The 20,408-nt window shown below is 35.1% G+C and overlaps 1 protein-coding gene across 2 annotated transcripts; it reads right to left on the reverse strand.

The window, feature by feature from the left end:
• Positions 1 to 1,066: 1,066 nt before the first annotated feature.
• LOC130048311 (S-methylmethionine--homocysteine S-methyltransferase BHMT2-like) lies at positions 1,067 to 9,451 on the reverse strand. 2 transcript variants are annotated; one of them, XM_056144896.1, is made up of 7 exons: positions 9,185 to 9,451; positions 6,352 to 6,542; positions 5,854 to 6,048; positions 5,671 to 5,785; positions 2,050 to 2,225; positions 1,710 to 1,791; positions 1,067 to 1,368 (listed from the first exon to the last, which is right to left on the reverse strand). In XM_056144896.1, exons 1-7 carry the CDS (start codon positions 9,201 to 9,203, stop codon positions 1,100 to 1,102), a joined length of 1,047 nt encoding a protein of 348 aa, XP_056000871.1. In that variant the 5' UTR covers positions 9,204 to 9,451; the 3' UTR covers positions 1,067 to 1,099. The 2 variants fall into 2 exon arrangements, with proteins under 2 accessions (XP_056000871.1, XP_056000872.1); XM_056144897.1 differs by having other exon boundaries at positions 9,318 to 9,334.
• Positions 9,452 to 20,408: the final 10,957 nt, after the last annotated feature.

Below are 20,408 nucleotides of genomic sequence, written 5' to 3' on the forward strand. Positions count from 1 at the left end.
TTTGTGATTGAGGTGAGCGATGTGACCCGCGGACTTCTTGTATCGCTTTGTGATTGAGGTGAGCGATGTGACCCGCGGACTTCTTGTATCGCTTTGTGATTGAGGTGAGCGATGTGACCCGCGGACTTCTTGTGTCGCTTTGTGTTTGAGGTGAGCGATGTGACCCACGGACTTCTTGTGTCGCTTTGTGATTGAGGTGAGCGATGTGACTCACGGACTTCTTGTGTCGCTTTGTGATTAAGGTGAGCGATGTGACTCAGGGACTTCTTGTGTCGCTTTGTCAGGTGAGTGATGGGACCCGCGAACTTCTTGTGTCGCTTTGTGATTGGTGATATACTTTTGGTCCAAGATGGATATTTTCGTATAGTGAATGCATGAAGTGCGGATCCCAATTTGATTCCTGCATATTGTTTATTCGATAATCTGTTTATATGTCGTCACATGTGTATTAACAATTTAATGATTTACTAAAAGTAATTATGTAGTAATATGTGCCTATAGACTGCCTTTCCCCATTAGTCATATTCTTTTGCCAAATAAAAATGCCACAAATTTTGTTTTTGTGACACGGTGGGTTTTTTTTTGGGGGGTTGGGGGGTTGGGGGGTTGGGGGGGTCATCCGCACCAGAAGACTTTGAAATAGTGATATTTAGTTATGTCCACTAGTTGTTTATTACGAAGTAGGATCAACATCCGGTGCCTTACTGTACCGGAAACACAAAGTGGATACACTATATTCCGGAAACACCCAACACGTTAAAGTGTATCCACTTTGTTGATACAAGGTCAAGTACATGTACACAGGTTATATAAAGCCCTAAAATGAACAACGGCATGAACATTTCCGGGATGACCTGTCCCTTCCTCATGACGAAGACAAAGTTTAACATACATGTAAGTCGGTTAAAATAATAAAAGATGTATGGCTTTATTGCCCATCTGTTTAAAAATTGATGAAAGTATATTTTGGTGTATATCTTCTTTTTTTTCAATTCTGATTGGTATCCATTCCCCAAGCTATATAAACAACTGCCTCACAACCATTAGTGAAAAACGAAACATCAAATTATGACACGTATATATAATTTTTTTTATTACTTCACATATTGGGAAGATATGAAGTGGCATGGTGGTCTTTAACGTGCTCTCTATCACCAAAGATGAAATGCTCCGACATATCAGGGGAAAATTTGCTTGCAGGGGGGTATCTTCCATATTCCTCCGCCACTACCCGGATGTAATGCGACGCATTACCACAGCAAAGACCGATGTATTGAACACCAACTTCCTTTGCTTCTCGTGCAAATTCTGCTATCTGTGTTCTACTGCAAGCGAAGGCGGGAAGGTCGAAAGGAAAGGCTTGCTTATCTAAAATTTTGAGCATATGGTATGTTTCATGAAGAAATATTGACACTATCGTCTAATATTATATCATCCCTTCAACTTTCCTTTATAGCTTTAAACATCACGACGTTCGAGATAGTACTACTAGTGTACTATAATAGATCTGGTAGTACGTACAAAACTATTTTCTTTCGGATTTATGATATTTATTCGAGAGAAGTCAATGTAGAATGTATTGAGAATTGATAAGTGAAAATCATTTATCAATCTTTACATAATAACAGGTTTCGGGGCAAGTTGTATTCATGCCCATGTGTAAAGAATGTTCTTGTATTGAAGAAACGATACTTTATATGACTTCTCACCAGTTTCTGCATCCTTCAGGGACTGCATGGTAGGCTGTTCTGGGGTTGTGCGGTAAGGCACGGGCAGCATACAAATAGGACCCTAAACAAAGAGGACATGACATGCGTGTCAAATCACGTGACATGCGTGTCAAATCACGTGTTCCATTTCAAAAAGCAAATGCATGTTCTTCGAACACTGTTAAGACGAAAAATTAGTACTTTCTAAGTTATATATACATGTACAAATGTAGCAAACAACCTTTCCTTTATTTCTAATGAATTCTTTTTACATTGTAAGAGTAACGTAAATGGTTTGAGTAACTTTACTGATAGTTACGTGTACATTTATGGTTTTTACCTTGCAAACTTTACGTATCTCTCTGATTAAGGGCATCATGGTTTTTGGACCTCTACAACAATTTAGTCCCACCACATCCGCCCCAGCTTCCTCCAGTTTTCTACAAGCATCCGGAAAAGTGAGTCCATCAACAGTTTCTTCCTTACTGTGTGCAACGAGTGATACTACTGCTGGCACTAAAGTCAATGACAGAAAGGAAAAGACTGTCAATTAATGACACATAGAGTCTAAATTAAGAAAATGAAAAAGTCAATACATGACAGCTGGTGACAAGGAGTGAGAGCCCCACCCATCCACCCACACCCCCGGAAGTCTGATGAGAGTAAAAAGACTCTGGGTATGTATACGACCATCTGGAGTGCACTTCATAGAAATGACGCAATCTCTCATTTTCATTATGTAACTCAAATTTTGCCAACCTTTAATTCCATAGAATACAAAGCGCAGCTTTGGTCAAATGCGTTTTTGTTTGGGTTTTTTTTTTTGGGGGGGGGGGTCAAATATATAGATTGTACTATAAACATAAATCTGATGTACAGGTGACTCGAACTTCGATCCCTCGAAGTGAAATCATGGTCTAGATTTTTTCTCTATATTTAACTGAAAGCAAATTTAATCTCGATCTCTCGAAGTGAAAATTGTGTCCCATGAAACACATTTCATTGTTTTCCAATCGAGATCTCTCGAAGTGGATAACTTTGAATGCCAGGGCTAACTAAGCTGTGTTTATTAGGCGTTTTATATGTCACACATCACATCTGTTAACTAAGCTGTGTTTATTAGGCGTTTTATATGTCACACATTACATCTGTTAACTAAGCTGTGTTTATTAGGCGTTTTATATGTCACACATTACATCTGTTAACTAAGCTGTGTTTATTAGGCGTTTTATATGTCACACATCACATCTGTTAACTAAGCTGTGTTTATTAGGCGTTTTATATATGACACATCACATCTGTTAACTAAGCTGTGTTTATTAGGCGTTTTATATGTCACACATCACATCTGTTAACTAAGCTGTGTTTATTACATGTAGGCGTTTTATATGTCACACATCACATCTGTTAACTAAGCTGTGTTTATTAGGCGTTTTATATATGACACATTACATCTGTTAACTAAGCTGTGTTTATTAGGCGTTTTATATGTCACACATCACATCTGTTAACTAAGCTGTGTTTATTAGGTGTTTTATATGTCACACATCACATCTGTTAACTAAGCTGTGTTTATTAGGCGTTTTATATATGACACATTACATCTGTTAACTAAGCTGTGTTTATTAGGTGTTTTATATATGACACATCACATCTGTTAACTAAGCTGTGTTTATTAGGTGTTTTATATATGACACATTACATCTGTTAACTAAGCTGTGTTTATTAGGTGTTTTATATATGACACATTACATCTGTTAACTAAGCTGTGTTTATTAGGTGTTTTATATATGACACATTACATCTGTTAACTAAGCTGTGTTTATTAGGTGTTTTATATATGACACATCACATCTGTTAACTAAGCTGTGTTTATTAGGCGTTTTATATATGACACATCATATCTGTTAACTAAGCTGTGTTTATTAGGCGTTTTATATGTCACACATCACATCTGTTAACTAAGCTGTGTTTATTAGGCGTTTTATATGTCACATATTACATCTGTTAACTAAGCTGTGTTTATTAGGTGTTTTATATGTCACACATTACATCTGTTAACTAAGCTGTGTTTATTAGGCGTTTTATATGTCACACATCACATGTGTTAACTAAGCTGTGTTTATTAGGCGTTTTATATGTCACACATCACATCTGTTAACTAATTGTGGGGGTGGCTGGTTAATTGTTTAGTTGAACTCTCCTGCTGCGCTTTGTTTTCATCACAGTTCGACCGCAGCCAACTTTAAGACTGGTTTGGACTTGACAATGAAAAGGTACCAAGGAACCATCGTTATTTATTAGAATGTGTACTTTGCATAAATCGGAGCTCCGTGCCAGCACTCGTGACGTAGAACTGACCTTCATTCATATTTATACTCATTGCGTATTTGCCATTTAAATACCTGAAGGATTCTCCAGTACTAGGGACAAGCCAAATACATTTTATGTGTCAATACATTATACATGTAGTCTAAAGATAATTTTTAAAAATTATTTTGAAATCGTGAAACTTAAATTGCCTTCTTTTCTTTTTTTTTTTTTTCGTGAATATCAGATACAATGTATACGGTTACATGTTACGAGTGTATCAAATATTTAATATTCTATACTACTACAGTCCAAAAGCTCTTATACTCGTATGTATTATTTTCTACAACCAACAATTGGCAACTGTACATGACCCTGGCCACAAAACAAAATATGGGAGGTTTACTACGCATTACTAAAGTTCAACATTATTCGAAGTACATACACCTGTAAAAATTGATTCAACATAGCAATTTGCTACTGGAATACATATAAACTGAAACTGTTTAACGGTCATTTACCTTGTTTGGCCTTAACGTTTTTCTTCCAAAGCTTTGCAAAGTTCACAACGGTTTTTCGTAAAAGGCACCATGCCTTTATCAACAACTTTCATTCAGAAAAAAACAGACAAGTTCTCGATAGCAGCCTTGACTATTAAAACACAGGTATTACATGCTGTATTCGGCGTGTTTGTTGAGACTAAACAGTGTCCAGGTTTAAAGTTTATTTCAAACTTGGCGCATGGTAATAAGAGATTTGACATGAAACATTTATAAAAACTAGAAGCGTGTTTCAATTAAGAAAAAAATCTAGATGGAAAACGTAATATGAATCCAAAAATAGAATGTGTTCGTGAGGGAGTCGAACCCGGTCGTTTTAAAAATTGAAACATCTTTACATATACATTTAAGAGTCGACGACCTTATCCACTCAACCACGAAGTAGACCATACATAATTAAGGAAAATTAACGTGCAGGTGAAGTTGACCAGTGAAGTCGTTTCGATTTTTTGAAATTTACAAAAAATGCCCTCGTGAAACAAAATTTCAAAGCGGCAGTTTTTTAAAGGAAAACTCGAAGAACATGTTCATGCTAAATTTATTTTGTTTCACGGAGGCAGTTTTTCTGAAAATCGGGGATATCCCTCCATTTTAACGCTAAAATTCAATTAAATCGCTTATTGCTTCATTTAAACTCGAAATATTTTGGGTAATTTTGTCAATACACGTCTTTTAAACTCATTTTCAAAAATTATTGAATCAAGACATACGTTCCAATTGGTTTTATCATATATTTGAATAACTTAAAATTTTCGATCTTTCATTCAACACCTTTAGGGAAATTAACATGAGACGTGCAACACCTTCTTTGTGAAAATGTTAAGTGTCCATAATATGCATGAACTTTCTAATTTAGGGGAAAATGTATATCTAGCACTTAAGTTGTGAGAACACATTCTTATCTAAAATCTCAACAGAAATAATTAGATATAGTATATGTATATCTAAATTTTATTTATACATGAAACATCAGAAGGTGATAAGATGAATGTATTAAGCAATAAAGAGATTATAGTTTAATTTTGGATGCCCACTCCAGTTTCAAAAGCACGGGCTCCACTAACAGTAAAATATTGTATAACGCTACTCACATCCTTTGCCGTATTCTTTAATACACCGGAGTGCGAGTTCCGCCTCTCCATAGTCACTGAATGTCTCCGCCACTATGTAATCCGCACCGCATTCTACCGCCCACTGAATCTGTTCCTGAAGTTAACACTAACAATTTTTAAACAGTCATGAATGGTACAGTTGTGTGACTTAAATCAATTTACCTTGAACATTTCTTTGGCAGCCTCCACAGCTTCATCGTTCCCGCGCTCATACACTGTAGTGTTGCATATGTTCCCCGCCATTAAAGTTCCGGTTTTGATTGCCACTTCTTTGGCTATTTTCAGGGCTTTAAGGTTCAGTTCTTTGACCTCATCTTCGCGACCAATCACTTTCAACTTAGCGCGATGCCCGTAGTACTGTCATGAATAATTACAATTACGTTAAAAGGAAAGAAGAGCACTTGTGGTATACATTTAAATTTTATTCATTCATCAGATTTTTCATTTCTTTGCAATTATGAGAATAAAAATCCCGTTGTACATATATACATACAGACAGACATAAATAAACACAATTTGTGATATCCATTCTGAACATTCTTGCATACCAAAGTTACCCGCGGCTGGAAAAGTTTTAAAGTTTAAGTACTAGCACGAGACTTTGGAAAGCAAGAATGATTCTGATGTTTCTTCCAATTTAAAAACAAAGTCGCTACTTACGGTAAATGCAAGAACTACTTCACTTCCTGCGTGAACCAATTCCTCGTGTAGAGACCTGACCAGATCCGGATGACTGAGCACAACCTCCGGAACGAAACACCCTGCTCTTAAATATCCTCTCCGTTCAAATTCAAAAATATATCCCTCCGCTACTACGATGTCCTTTCTATTCTTCAAACGCTCTCGTAACCCTGATAATAAAGTAATGCATATATATGTAATTAAATTTGTGTTGAAATATTATCAAATATCTTTTACCAACAGTAAGCATGTCTATAGTATAGGGACAATTTTTTAAAGAAATATAAGAGAGGCATACTATTTATAGAAATAGATGCATGTATTTATTCATGGGTACTGAATTGAAAATACGGCGAAAAGTGCTTTCTACACACATAGACACCGGTAAATTGTTCATTAAATTATCTGAAAGGCGAAGATAACGAACAGTGGTCAATCTCATAACTCCTATAAGCAATACAAAATAGAGTTGGGCAAACACGGACCCCTGGATATACCAGAGGTGGGATCAGGTGCCTAAGAGGAGTAAGCATCCCCTGTCGACCGGTCACACCCGCCGTGAGCCCTATAAACGGAGTTATCCGTAGTCAAAATTAGTGTGCCAAGAACGGTCTAACAATCGGCATGAAACACATCAGACAGCATTTGACCCATTGATAGGTTGTATTGGCAAACTTGATCGTTATAACGACCATAGAATTTGCGAGATGCTGACTTTAAACAAGACTCTTGGAACCCCTACACCATCATCTTGTTTGTCAGTAGCCTGCTTCGATTTAAAAACTGACCATACGCAGAACAAGCTCTTGCGTATCGAATCAGTTGAGAGATATGAGTATAAACACCATATGCAGGTGATAATGGAATATTGCTACATAAATATGGGAAGTGGACGATGGAGAAGTTGAAATCATCCCGTTTGTCATTAAGTTGACTTGTTAGTTTGCCATTGATATCTACTTTCAATAAAATATCTAACTGCATGGTGTCTACATCTCTCAACTGATTCGATACGCGAGAGCTTGTTCTGCGTATGGTCTGTTTTTAAATCGAAGTAGGCTACTGACAAACAAGTTAAGATGCAGAGGTTCCAACAACCTCGATTTTTGATATTTTGGTAGGTTACAATATCAAGGACAATTTACAATGGTGGTTTTAAAGACAATCGGTTTTTGGACCTCCCCCCCCCCCCCCCCCCCCCCCCCGCCTTGAGGGTCGAAATTCAGAAGAAAAAAATCAGGGATCTATTTTTGATAACCTGGTTTATATTGGCATCATCATGTTATTCGCTCCGCGGAGCGAATTAGCATGTATTTTACGTACTTAAATATAGCATTTATTCCGTAAATGTGAATGAATGATTTTTGCTTTTATAAACGGAATGAATAGCATGATTATGAGAAGTCAATAGTTAACACATAAACCAAACATGTCAAACTACTTCGCTCCGCAAACAAGTATTACAAATGTACTTGTGCTTAGAGTAGTTCAGTCAGTTGCACCGATTGCAGTTATATTCTGCAGATGATTATTTTTCGCCATAATTCAAATCCGCCTCACGCACTAACATTTTTTTATATAATCTATAATTGTGTATATATTTTCCTTCAACGATCAGTTTACTTGGTTTAAATTCATATCTATTAATGGTAAACACTTTTTAAAAGGCATTCAAAGATTACACAAACGAAGTCAAGTGGAACTGTTCTCGTCGTTGTCGATAGCGATTTTATTCCAAGGACAATAACCATTCATTCTGCGTTACTCGATGTAATCCAGAAATTGTACATTTAACCTGCTTCAAGCTTATTGTTTCCAAGAACCGGTTTGAATCTTTAACATGTAACATTTACTGTTCTTTAGCATGCACAGGGACTATATATCTATGGTATCACAAAGTTCGGACTCTGGGTCAGGCAAGCGCCAAACTAGCGATGGAACAGCTACTACCTGTTCTAATTAATGACATGCATGTAGTGCTATATATACATGTACTCTTTCGGATTTCCATATTTATAATTCAAATACATGTGTAAAAATGTACATGTATCACGAATGTCTGCCACGTGTTTTGTTTTTACCAGAACTAAATGTCTTGTAAAATAAATGTATATCTAGTAGGGAGTTAACCCGCAAGTAGACTAAAACAGCTAAAATAGAATTTTAAAAAACCCACCGGAGAGAGAGAGAGAGAGAGAGAGAGAGAGAGAGAGAGAGGGAGGGATGCATAGACAAAACATGCACCATGCTAGTACATCTGTAGCGGTCAGCCGGGTTCGTCGGTAGCCAGTAAGCTCAGTTGGTTCTAGATAGAGCACCTTACTAGAGAATTCAGGGGGGGGGGGGGGGGGTTCGAATCCCGGTTTAGTCTGTTGCATTTTCTCTCTTCCTGTTACACGCCGTTGTAAGAGGTTTATTAAAAGTCTATGTCTATGTCCAAATACTAAAGAAATTGAAAACCAATAATTTACACTTACTCAGCCTTAGATGACAATCTAGAAAAAATTATGGGAGAACCTTTTGTAAAGACTGAAATCAGATCCGAACTAATAATTGTTTCCCCCTTTCATTACCCTGAATCGACCCTTTCCACGCTGTTAAACCATTTGATGAAGCGATAAACATAAAAGTCGATCGTCTGCGAATTTTAAAATACGACTGACAGAAAAAGATATATTACTAACCATCAAATTTCTTGTTAATATTTGATGTTTTTCAAACGTAACAAAAACCCCCATCAAGAACTTGTCGTATCTGGATATGTCATGCACTAAGAGTCACTGCAGTTATTGGATACAATCAGAAAACGTACCTTCCACTGACATCGACATGTTGATACAGTAAGCCAGGTGTATGGGCGAATAGTGGTGCCACGATCAGAGTTTGGTTCCTCGGGTGACCTGTTGATTAAATTCTGTTTATAACACCCGTTTTTGCACTTTTACCTGACAATTTATTGGATTTTTCTGGTCTGATTCACTATACAGCGACGGTTTTCCTAAATGACAATGTGCATGTACTTATCGCTGGTCGACACATGCTCTATTGAACAGCTGTTGAAATTTCTACCAATTTTGAAGATCATCTGATAGGAAACGTGTGATGTCTGGCTATAGGGAAAGCGCCAAAATTCAAAATATTATAGGTACAATGTAGCATTTACGTCCAAATTGTCTTTGACATTCATAACGCCCTTGTATGTTGAGAGAGAGAGAGAGAGAGAGAGAGAGAGAGAGAGAGATTTTAGTGATGTGCAATTCGGAGTTGCAGACGTCTCTCTGTATGTCTCTCTATCTGTCTGTCTGTCTGTCTGCCCCTCTCTCTCTCTCTCTCTCTCTCTCTCTCTCTCACTGCATATCTGTAGCTCTATGGGGGAAATATTCAAACAGAATAGATATTTGTCCTGATATTTTACCAAGAACTACATATGTATGCATATATACATGTACGTTTTTCTCTTTCATTCAATAAGCAGACACATTAATCACACTTAATAAAATCTGCATTTATAAATATCAATTTGAATTTTTTAAATTCTAATAATATGTTTATTATAATGAACTCATACCATAATTTTTTTTTTTTTATTTTATTATTATTTTTTTTGTAAACAATCTGTATATATCATAATATATGTTCAATATATGCATACCAAGGATCATGTAGGAATACAGACACGTTTTTGTTTTTTTTATATGTGAGACACACACAGAGAGAGAGGAAAAGAAAGAGAGAGAGAAAGAGAGAGAGAGTTAAGTAAAGATCAGGCTCCATCTGTTCCACTGGGTATCAAAATTTTCGCTATCACCATTTTTGTAAAATAGGAATTTTTGTGTTTCATAAAAGAGTTTTAAGTAGGATATTGCAAAACGAATGTTCAATGATTTCTCAGTACATCTTGCTGTATAAATATAGTATTTCAACCAAAGGATAAGAGTATTTTGCATACAAAACCTTTTACCAGGAGTACCTAAAATAAAATATTTTTGGGTAAAAACTATATGAAAGTTTGTTTTATCTTCTATGTAAAGTTGAAACTCATCTAGGAATGCTTGAACACAATCGCATTCCCACAGTATATGTTCTATTGTCTCTTCCTCTCTGTGACAAAACATACACATTTTACAATTTACTTTTTTAATTTTGAATAGAAACGAATGTGTTGCTAAAATCCTGTTATTTATTCTGTATTGAAACCATTGGAGTTTACAGTTTTTAGTTATTTTAAAAGGTAGTATATTGAAAATTTTCCATTCTCTGTTATCAATATCCAAAAGCTGACTCCATTTTATTGTACCTGCAGTCACTGAAGAGTTTTTGTTTAAAAATTCATAAAAAAAACTTTGACTTTTTACACTTCAGTACATTGTAAATGTTTTTTCTAATAAAAGGATTTGGTAATCTTTTAAAGTTAGTGTCTGTACCTGACTGCTTAATCCAAGTTTTAATAGCATGAATAATACTTGCATATTCCAAGAAGTTAATTTTTACATTTGGATAAGTAGCAATAAAAGTTTCATAGCTAAAAAAAAGTACCGTCCTCCTCAATAATATCATTAATGTGTCTATTTTATTGTCGAATAAATGTTTATTAAAATACATTTTCTTGCTAATATGGATCATAGGGTTGTAAAACAAAGGTGAATCTGCAGTAACATTAGACTCAGTACAACTGTTCTGTAATTCGATCCAGGCCTTGAATACATCTACCCAAAATTTATTTTTTAATGTCTTTAAAAGTAGATTAGTGTATTCAATCCCACAGGATGTGAATTTATTTAGGTTAAAATTTGATATGAAATTACTCAACCTCCTATTTGTAGAGATAAGATGTCTTACCCAAAACAATTTCATTGAAGCAATAAATGATTTTAGATTTATCATTTTTAGACCACCATCCTCATATTTCTTGACAATTACATCCTTCTTTACCCTGTGGGTTGAACAACCCCACACAAAGGAGAAAAATAGCTTTTCTAATTCTTTACAATAGGCAATAGATGGGTTAGGGATGGACATCAGGATATGATTCAACAATGGTAACACTAATGTTTTAATAACTGTTATCTTTCCAATGGGAGTTAAATATCTCTTCCCCCATTGATTTAGCATAGATTTGATTTTTACTAATTTTGGATCATAATTTAATTTAGGTATATTTTGCAAGTCGACATCAAAATGTATTCCTAGTAAAGTGAATTTAGTAGTACTCCAATTAAATTTACTGTTGGGAATAAGAACATCGTTACTGTATTTTTTTGAGCCAATCCATACTGTTTGAGTTTTTGTGTAATTCATACATAGTCCAGACATTTCTGAGAAAGCATGTAAAGTTTTAAGAGTTTCCGAAAGACTTTCTTCACTACCATCAAGAATGATTGACGTGTCATCGGCAAGTTGGGAAATTTTTTTCTCCACATTACCAACTGTTATGCCTTTAATTTTTTTTATTTTTTCTTATTTCTTTTGCCAAAATCTCTGCACATATCAAAAAAATAAACGGAGATAAAGGATCCCCTTGTCTACAGCCTCTTTGAACATCAAAGACCTCAGATAGGTTGCCACCTTGGTTAATTGTTGATGTTATATTAGTGTAGAAGAGTTTAACCCATGTTCTAATGGAAGGGCTAAAGTTGAATAAGTTTAAAGTTTTTTGTATAAAATTCCATGATAAAGTATCAAAGGCTTTTTCAAAATCAATGAGTAATAAAAGACCAGGGATTTCTTCTTCTTCAGTATAATGCATTATATCATATATCAATCTAGTATTTTCGCCTATATACCTGTTGGATATGAATCCTGTTTGATCTGGGTCTATTATTTTGTCTAAATATTTTTTAAATCTAGCTGCAATAGTTCCCGATGCAATTTTATAGACTGTGTTTCGCAATGAAATTGGTCGCCAGTTTTTTAGATAGTGTTTTGGTTTATCTCCCTTTGGTAACAGTGTAATTACCCCATGTCTTTGTGTGATGGACAACATATTATTTCTATATCCATAATTAACAGATCTAACAACATACACACCGATATATTTCCAAAAAACTTTGAAAAACTCTGTAGAAAAACCATCAGATCCTGGTGATTTATTTGATTTCATATTGAAAAGTGTCTTTGATGCCTCAGGTAAAGTGATTTCCCCCTCTAGGCTTTTAGACTCCCCTTCTGAAAGTTTAGGAATATTGTCATATGCTAGCTCAATATTTTTATCTAAATCTGCATTATCTAGATTGTTTTTATATAAATTTTCATAAAAAGATTTTGTTTCAATCAGAATTTTTGACTGATCATGGATCATATCACCAATATCCATTTCCAACTTCGGAATTATCTTACTTGTAAAATTTCTTGATTTAAGTTGACAAAAATAGCTTGATGGTTTTCCCCCTTCCTCTACCCATTTAGCTCTACTTCTGATATAATTTCCTTGTAATTTATGTTTTCTAATTTTTTCAAGCTCTTGTTTTTTATTATATAACTTATTTATATTGCCTTCAGAAATATTTTCCTCAATACTTTTTATTTCTTTCATTAACTCCTGCTCTTCTTTGTGTTTTTTCTTTTTGATATAAGAAGAATAAGAAATACTTTTACCTCTTATTTCAAATAGCAAGGTTTCAAGGAATAGCTGATCATTGATAGTGAAGAAAATGTTTTCATCTGGAAGTCTGTGTAAATTCTCCATGTTGTAAACCGGGACTGCATATTGTTTTTTAACCTGTGCAATTTTATTTCTAATGCTTTCTAAATAAACATCATCATAAAGTAGGGAGTTGTTGAATTTCCATAGCCCCCTTCCTTTTTTGAATTCATTGAAAGTTAATGACAAAGATATTGCAGAGTGGTCTGACCTGTAACTAGATTCAATATTGCAAGTATTTAAGCTTGACAGTAAAGATCCAGATAGTAAAAAAAAATCTAGTCTACTTTGTTTAAGTGGGGATCTTTTCCGCCATGAATATCTACGAAGATTTTCATGTTTCTCTCTAAAGGGGTCTACATAACCATGCGACTCTATCATTTCTAATATTTTGTTTCTAGACATTGGATTATTTATATGTTTATAATTATAAGAATCTAGAGCTGGGTTCAAAACTAAATTAAAATCTCCACGCCAGATTATATTGTTACAGTTCATATCATCAATATGTGTCTGTACAGTTTCAAAAAACTGAGGGGTGTCATTGTTTGGACCATATATGTTGCATAGCAATACTTCATGATCCTCTATTAACATTTTAAGTAGCAAGTAGTTTCCATCTACATCTCCTTTTTCGGTTAGAACCTTGAAATCAAAATTATTATTCATTAGGACAGCAACACCCCTCGAGTTTGAAGCATAAGAACTGAAGAAGCATTGCAGTCCCCATTGATTTCTGATATCATTTTCAATTTCGTTTGAAAAATGTGTGTCCTGTAAGCAATAAATATTGAAATTCAAAGATCGTAAATAATTAAAAACATCTCTACGTTTTGCAACATCTCATACCATAATATTATAATATCACAGGGTTCGGGCCCAAAACGGGCTTAGCCCCTGTGTATACAATCAATCATTTCTGTTGGAATTCCCAGCCGTTAAAATAGACGTAATCAAGATTCATTCGCGCATTGTTTATACAAATACAACGCGTTCATTAGGAAACGGCTATCATTTCCAGGGGCTGATCCAGGAATTGCGGTTAGAGGGGACACAACGTTATGGGCAGGGAGTCTGGGGGACGCCTTAAGGCCCACCAGTGGGTCGGGGGGGGGGGGGGGGGGGGGGGGGGCAGAGGGCGAAGTCCCCGGAAGCTCCTGGAATTTACAGATTTTATAGGCCCTTGAATATTTTTCCTATGTGGTCATTTTTACTATTTTCTGTTAATTGTAATAAGGTGCTCATAAATTCAATAAAATGACACACATTTAAAGGGCTTTTGTAAAAATGTAAGTTCTCCCAATAAAAGTAATTCAATACATCAAAAGATTTTGTAATTTATTTCTCCGATAGTGCAAGAAATTATTGCTTCTTTTATCATTAACATTTTTCTAAACAAGAGACGACGATTTACCTTAAATCCGCCGCTGATTGCAACGAACTTAAAAATCTTTCGGTATCTCTCAACTTTTGTCTTCCTTAGTCGTCCTCGTAAGGACAAACAGGAGGGGGTGGGGCACGTTCCCTGTCCTACATCGCAAGTAATGTATTAATTGTTCCTTTATTATTTATATCTACATTCGCTGAATCTCTTCTCTTATATTTCTTTTGAAATTGACTGACATTGCTTTCCACATGCAATAAATGCATGCTTGTTGCAAACTAGTTTGATCCGGTTGTCTGCAAAATCATTACCAAATATGGAGTGTCATCAAGGCCAAAGGGTGCACTTGCTGTTCCATTTAGCGTAACAAAGGGTGAACTGGCTGTTCCATTTAACGTAACAAATGCTATTGTAGATCTTAATTCTAATTAACATTTTTAAGTAATATATTAAAATATAAACAATAAAATGTCTTTCTTTGTTGTTTTATCGGGTGATGAATCATTGCAGGAGAAAAAACAACAACATTGCACAACCCGCTTACGTGGTTTTGCATTTTTACGCGGGTTATGCATTTTGCAATGCTAGCTACCTTCATCACCCGATGAAACAACAAAGAATACATTTCATTGTTTAAATGAAGTTTTCCCACAGATCATTTTCATTTAGGTATCTTTGGTACTGAAAATCTGAAAGTAAAATCAAACATTTCCGTCACTGTCCCAGTTGATTGCAACATCAGACGTGACATGTGCCTTCTGTTCCAACTCCGCAAACACTGATGTAACTGGAGAAACAGAGAGAAAAAAGAAGGGAAAATCAAAAGACTTATCTTTGATCTATAGTTTATATATGCATCTGAGTAACGACGTGTGTTATTTCTTTTTGAAATATCCTATTATTAATATATGTAATTTAATCAATCATGACTTATACGTTGGTCAGGTACACGGTCAAAATATGTACTTTGTTTTGAAAATATCAAAAAGATTTTGAATAGGATTTTCGTTTTCATCGTAAATTACCTATTGGCCTTATAATTATACATTGTAACTTTTCTATTCCCATTTTCACCAATCATTGTTACAAGATATAGTGAATTTTTCAGAAAAATGCACTGCGCTTAAGGAAGTTAGCTCCTGAGCTTTTGAGCTTAGCTAAAGTATTAATTTCTAATGGTCAACCAAAATTTAAGTATCAGATGTTGAGTGAGATACAACACTCACAATTCTTTGTTAAGTAAACAAGGCTCGTACCATGATTTCTGTGGCGTAGCTTCCATTGAGGCAACCGAGGCAGCTGCCTCGGTAAAAAAACAAAAAAACAACACCTTTTATGTTGTTAAAATGTCGATAGCTTCTGGGGGGCACAGCCCCCCAGACCCCCTGCCTCGGTAATATTCGAACCCAAGCTACCCCTATGGATTTGGTTTACATATAGGTTGCTTAATAAAAGTGGCATACCCATGTACCTCGACAACTGACGTTCAATTTTTGCTGACCATTAGAAATACCTTAGTTTAGCATTCTAAACATTAAACATGGAAAAAATAAAATTTGAAGATTTTCAGCTCGAATTGTGTCCATGCCCCTTTAATCAAAAAGTTCTAAATCTGTGTGATATGACAGTTTCACTTTCACTCAATATATCTTCTATATTTATACGTGTATTTCCGTTTAAAATTTATGATACAAGTAGTTGAGACTTAAAACTATTGTTCAAATGTTGTAATTTATTAATACGCAAGTTCCGAGTTACCCAAAAGTTATTTCCCTTTGTCGAACTCTTTCGCATTTTATGACGTATGGTGGGTACACAATGCATACATTATATCGTAGACTGCATGGCACTGTATATAACGACTACGTACGATTAATGTAATGAAAGCGTAACTTTTGTTTATATCAATCACTGGTATGCATATTCTGGCCATATCAAGCATAATTTGTTTGAATAAGATCATCAAATTGGCTATTAAATCATTATTCGTTTCCTCTTCTACATGAGTGACCCTTTTATCAAAGAAAGATGGCAATTAACATTATTTGTTTGAGCCATTTTGTTATCCAATATTCATAAACTCACTAAAGTTGCCTTTCCCCTGAGATAGGATGGTCTCAGAAACTCTGGATATCATCTTTTAAGAAATAATACAACAATAGTAATTAGCAAATGCACCCACTGTCATCATATTTTACGTCATAATTTATGGAAGAGTTCGATAAAGGGAAATAACTGTTGGGGAACTCGGAACTTCCGTATTTGGTTGATATATTTTTTCAAATAGAACACCGATTCTTTAAAAAGTTCAGATTATTTTAATCGAAAGTTTATATAGAAATTGAGTATTTTCGCCAATAATTAAAAAAAAATTGGTCTCTAACCTTCACTTTTTAAAGTTTTTTTTTTTCAAATATTAATGCAAGGCCTTGAATATTATGTGAAATTTTAGAAATTGACATTACTTCTAATACGTTGTTTAAAACTCTCAAATTTGATATCATGATTTTTTTTCGTATCTTAAGTGCATAAAGGTCATTCAGGGCCGTAAATTAACCTTCAATTTGGAGGAGGCAGGAAATTAGGCGGGGGTCTGGGGGCCGCCTAGGCCCCTAGACGCTGAGCACATTTTGTGCACACTGAACACGTTTCGTGCAAAATCCTTGATTCTAGGGCCTTCTAAGATGTTACTTGACTAACTCATTCTAAAAGAAAGATTTGGAATGCTTTTTAATGGCCCTGTCACACTACATCACGACCATCACGACCTCACTTCGTTCTATAATTTTTTTTAGATCGTGGTGAGATCGTAGTGTGAACGGCATGAATTTGTAATTTTGTCTGTCTTCACGATGTTACGGCGTCCTCACTACGCTCTTATCACGACTCCACTACGATTAAACTACGGCCTTGTTACGATTCCACCACGTTCTCACTACGTTCATCAAGTTCTTACTACGCTCCCACTACGTCCATCACGTTCTAACTACGCTCTCACCACGACTCCCACGACTGCAGCACGAGTTTCCTACGCTTCTGCCACGATCTTACTACGATTCTACCACGATCTTACTACGGTTCTATCACGTTTCCGCGCCGATGTCGCCACGCTTTGCAGCAGCTGAATCAGATCCAGATTCAGTATAAATACAGCTCAGAACCTTCAGGACTGTTGATCCTCCATCCTCAATTCATTCATCAGTTGATCATAATGGCCAAACTGAAGTCTTTTTCAACAGAAAGCCAAGGTCGTACCCAGCAAGATCTACGCTGCCTTACGATTCTCCTCCTCCTTCGCCTTAGTAACAATATAGCAGCTTGGTCGTTAAGTGCCATGTACTGAATATGCATCAATATCTCCATCAATATTTCTTGGTCTGGCCTTTCCATGATTCCAAAGAAGCAATGGTCATATGCAACTTTTGTTCAGTTTTTATACCAGTGTGTGGGGGAGAACAGAACGTGATTCGGTCGTGGCTTGCGCGCAGTGAAATCGTAGTGAGGACGTATTAAGGACGGGATGATCTTGGTAGAAACTTACTACAGTCTTCAACAACATAGTATGGACGTGCCGTGATCGTAGCGGAAGCGTGAAGAAAACGTAGTGCAAACGGGATGATCGTAATGAGAACGTAGTGAAAACGGGATGGTCGTATAGAGAGCGTAGTGGAATCGCAGTGCAGTCGGTTTCTTCTGCATCACGATCCCATTACGATGCTACTACGACCATGCCGATCTAAATACGATCTTAGTACGTCCTTACTACGCTTCCTCTACGATCAAATTTGACCACGACCGCACTACGTTTGTTTTGAGCATGTTCAAAGTTGCTCCACGACCATCACGACCATAAAGACCTTACTACGTTCTTACTACGACCTTACTACGACGTACCCGATCGCACTACGATCATCAATTTTTACATGGTCGTAGTGCGAACGTGGCCTAGTGTGATGGGGGTATAAGGGAGGTATCATGTTCTTAGTTATTGGAAACAACATAAATTCTAATGAACTTTAAATTTTAATTTTTTTTGGCTCAAAAGTTGGAGGAGGCAGCTGCCTCCTCCGCCTCCATGTAATTTACGGCCCTGTCATTATTTATTTCCATTACTATTAAACTTTTCTTTTATCTATAGGGTTAGAAGATTCATTTTATGTAATAATTGATTCTGTGTTGCTTATGTTGTGTTGACACCAACATACAAATTAAGTTTAAATGAATAAATTGTAAGTGCGAAAAGATCATGTTTAGAACACTGTAGCTCAATAACGAGCATTATAACCCCAGTTTTCTTTTTAACTTCCTAATTCTCCTTCAATGTAGTAATCAAAAATACACTTCCCAAAAAATTGGCATTACTTCAAATATCAGGTGCGACCATTGAAATAAATATATTTCTAAACCAATAAAATAATAAGAAAAACCAATTAATATCTCTGTCTACATCGCCAAGCATAACATTACGTACATTGAGCATTAATATTTTGCTATTTTTTCTCGGATAAAATCTTCCAAAGTTGACCAAATTATCTTAATGTTATCACAACAAAAAATTAAATATTTTCCTTTGAACAGACTGTACATAGTTGGTAGTCAGTAATCTTTGAAGAATACAAACATTTTTTACTCCCTTAATTTTATGCACAATTCTATACTGGAACCACTTAATAAGGGCTGTATCTTTTGTCAAACATTAAAGATTAGTATACACTTGTTTCCAGTTAAAATCATCCTGAAGTGTTAGAATATTTGTCATTTTTTTCACAGAGAGGTTTATGTTGAACATTTACAGTAACTGAGACATAAAGATATCATATATTCTTTCTGAACCTTTCTTAGAGGTTTATGTTGAACATTTACAGTAACTGAGACATAAAGATATCATATATTCTTTCTGAACCTTTCTTATCTCATCTTGCTATACTTTTTTTTTTATAAACTCAGGACGAGCTGGTTTTACAACTAAAGCTGGATCCAGACATTTCACTTCTGGCATTGTATGCAAAATAGCATGCTTAATTGTAAATAAATCCGAAACTATATACATTGCACATGTAGAATCCCATTTTATGTATACATGTAGGGATTCATAAAAAAATACATTTATTTGTACCGTAATTCTGTCATTGTAATATAATAGTTTTGAAAGCGTGTTATATTCCTTTGCTGATGTAAAAAGAAAAAATCTATAAAAAATATCTAGCGTTTCTTTCCAGATAGGATTTTAATTTTTTTTTTTTTTTTTCTTTTTTTGTTTGTTTGTTTGTTTTTTTTTTTTTGTTTGTTTAATATAGCCAACCCCAAAATGACACATTTGTGTATAGCTTCACTATCTGTATTTTTTTTTTAAATATCAAAGTCAACTCAAGGACTTGGAAGTTAGCATTCACTTTAACCAAGTGAGGTTCAGAGATCATCTGTACTGTATAACTTTTTCATTTGCATAATTGTCTGTTTTTCATTTTATTTTCATTTATTTGCGAAATAACACTGTTTGTTGTGCATATAAGATAATTTGCTGTTTATTAAGTGGTTTGTCGTGTTTTTATGTATTGTTCATTTAGCAATTACGTCTGTTCGTTACATACCGAATCGTTAATTTTGCTTTTATGTATTTGCAAAAACATGAAAAAGGTCCGTTGATTAAGTTTAATGTCATTTATTAAGTTTGTATGGTCACTGAAATTATATCAAGTGTTACCTCTGATAATCTATGGTATTTTGCCCCTTCCGTCTCCCATAAAATCCTTCATAACAAATCGAAATAAACAATCCCTACAATGCAAATGAAACATTTTACAATACAAATGACATTTATGAATAAAAAATATACAATACAAATGTAAAATTATACAATTCAAAGGAAAATCATCACAATACAAATAGAAAAGATTAGATATTGTAACGTTTGGCATGCCATAGTAGGTATCTTATATCCACGTTTTGTGGTTAAGAAAATCTACATCCGGATAATTGTAGTTTGATCGTACGTATTCACACAAATATGGC

This window comes from Ostrea edulis, chromosome 7 (assembly GCF_947568905.1).
Source record: "Ostrea edulis chromosome 7, xbOstEdul1.1, whole genome shotgun sequence".
NCBI classification, from domain to species: Eukaryota; Metazoa; Mollusca; class Bivalvia; order Ostreida; family Ostreidae; genus Ostrea; species Ostrea edulis.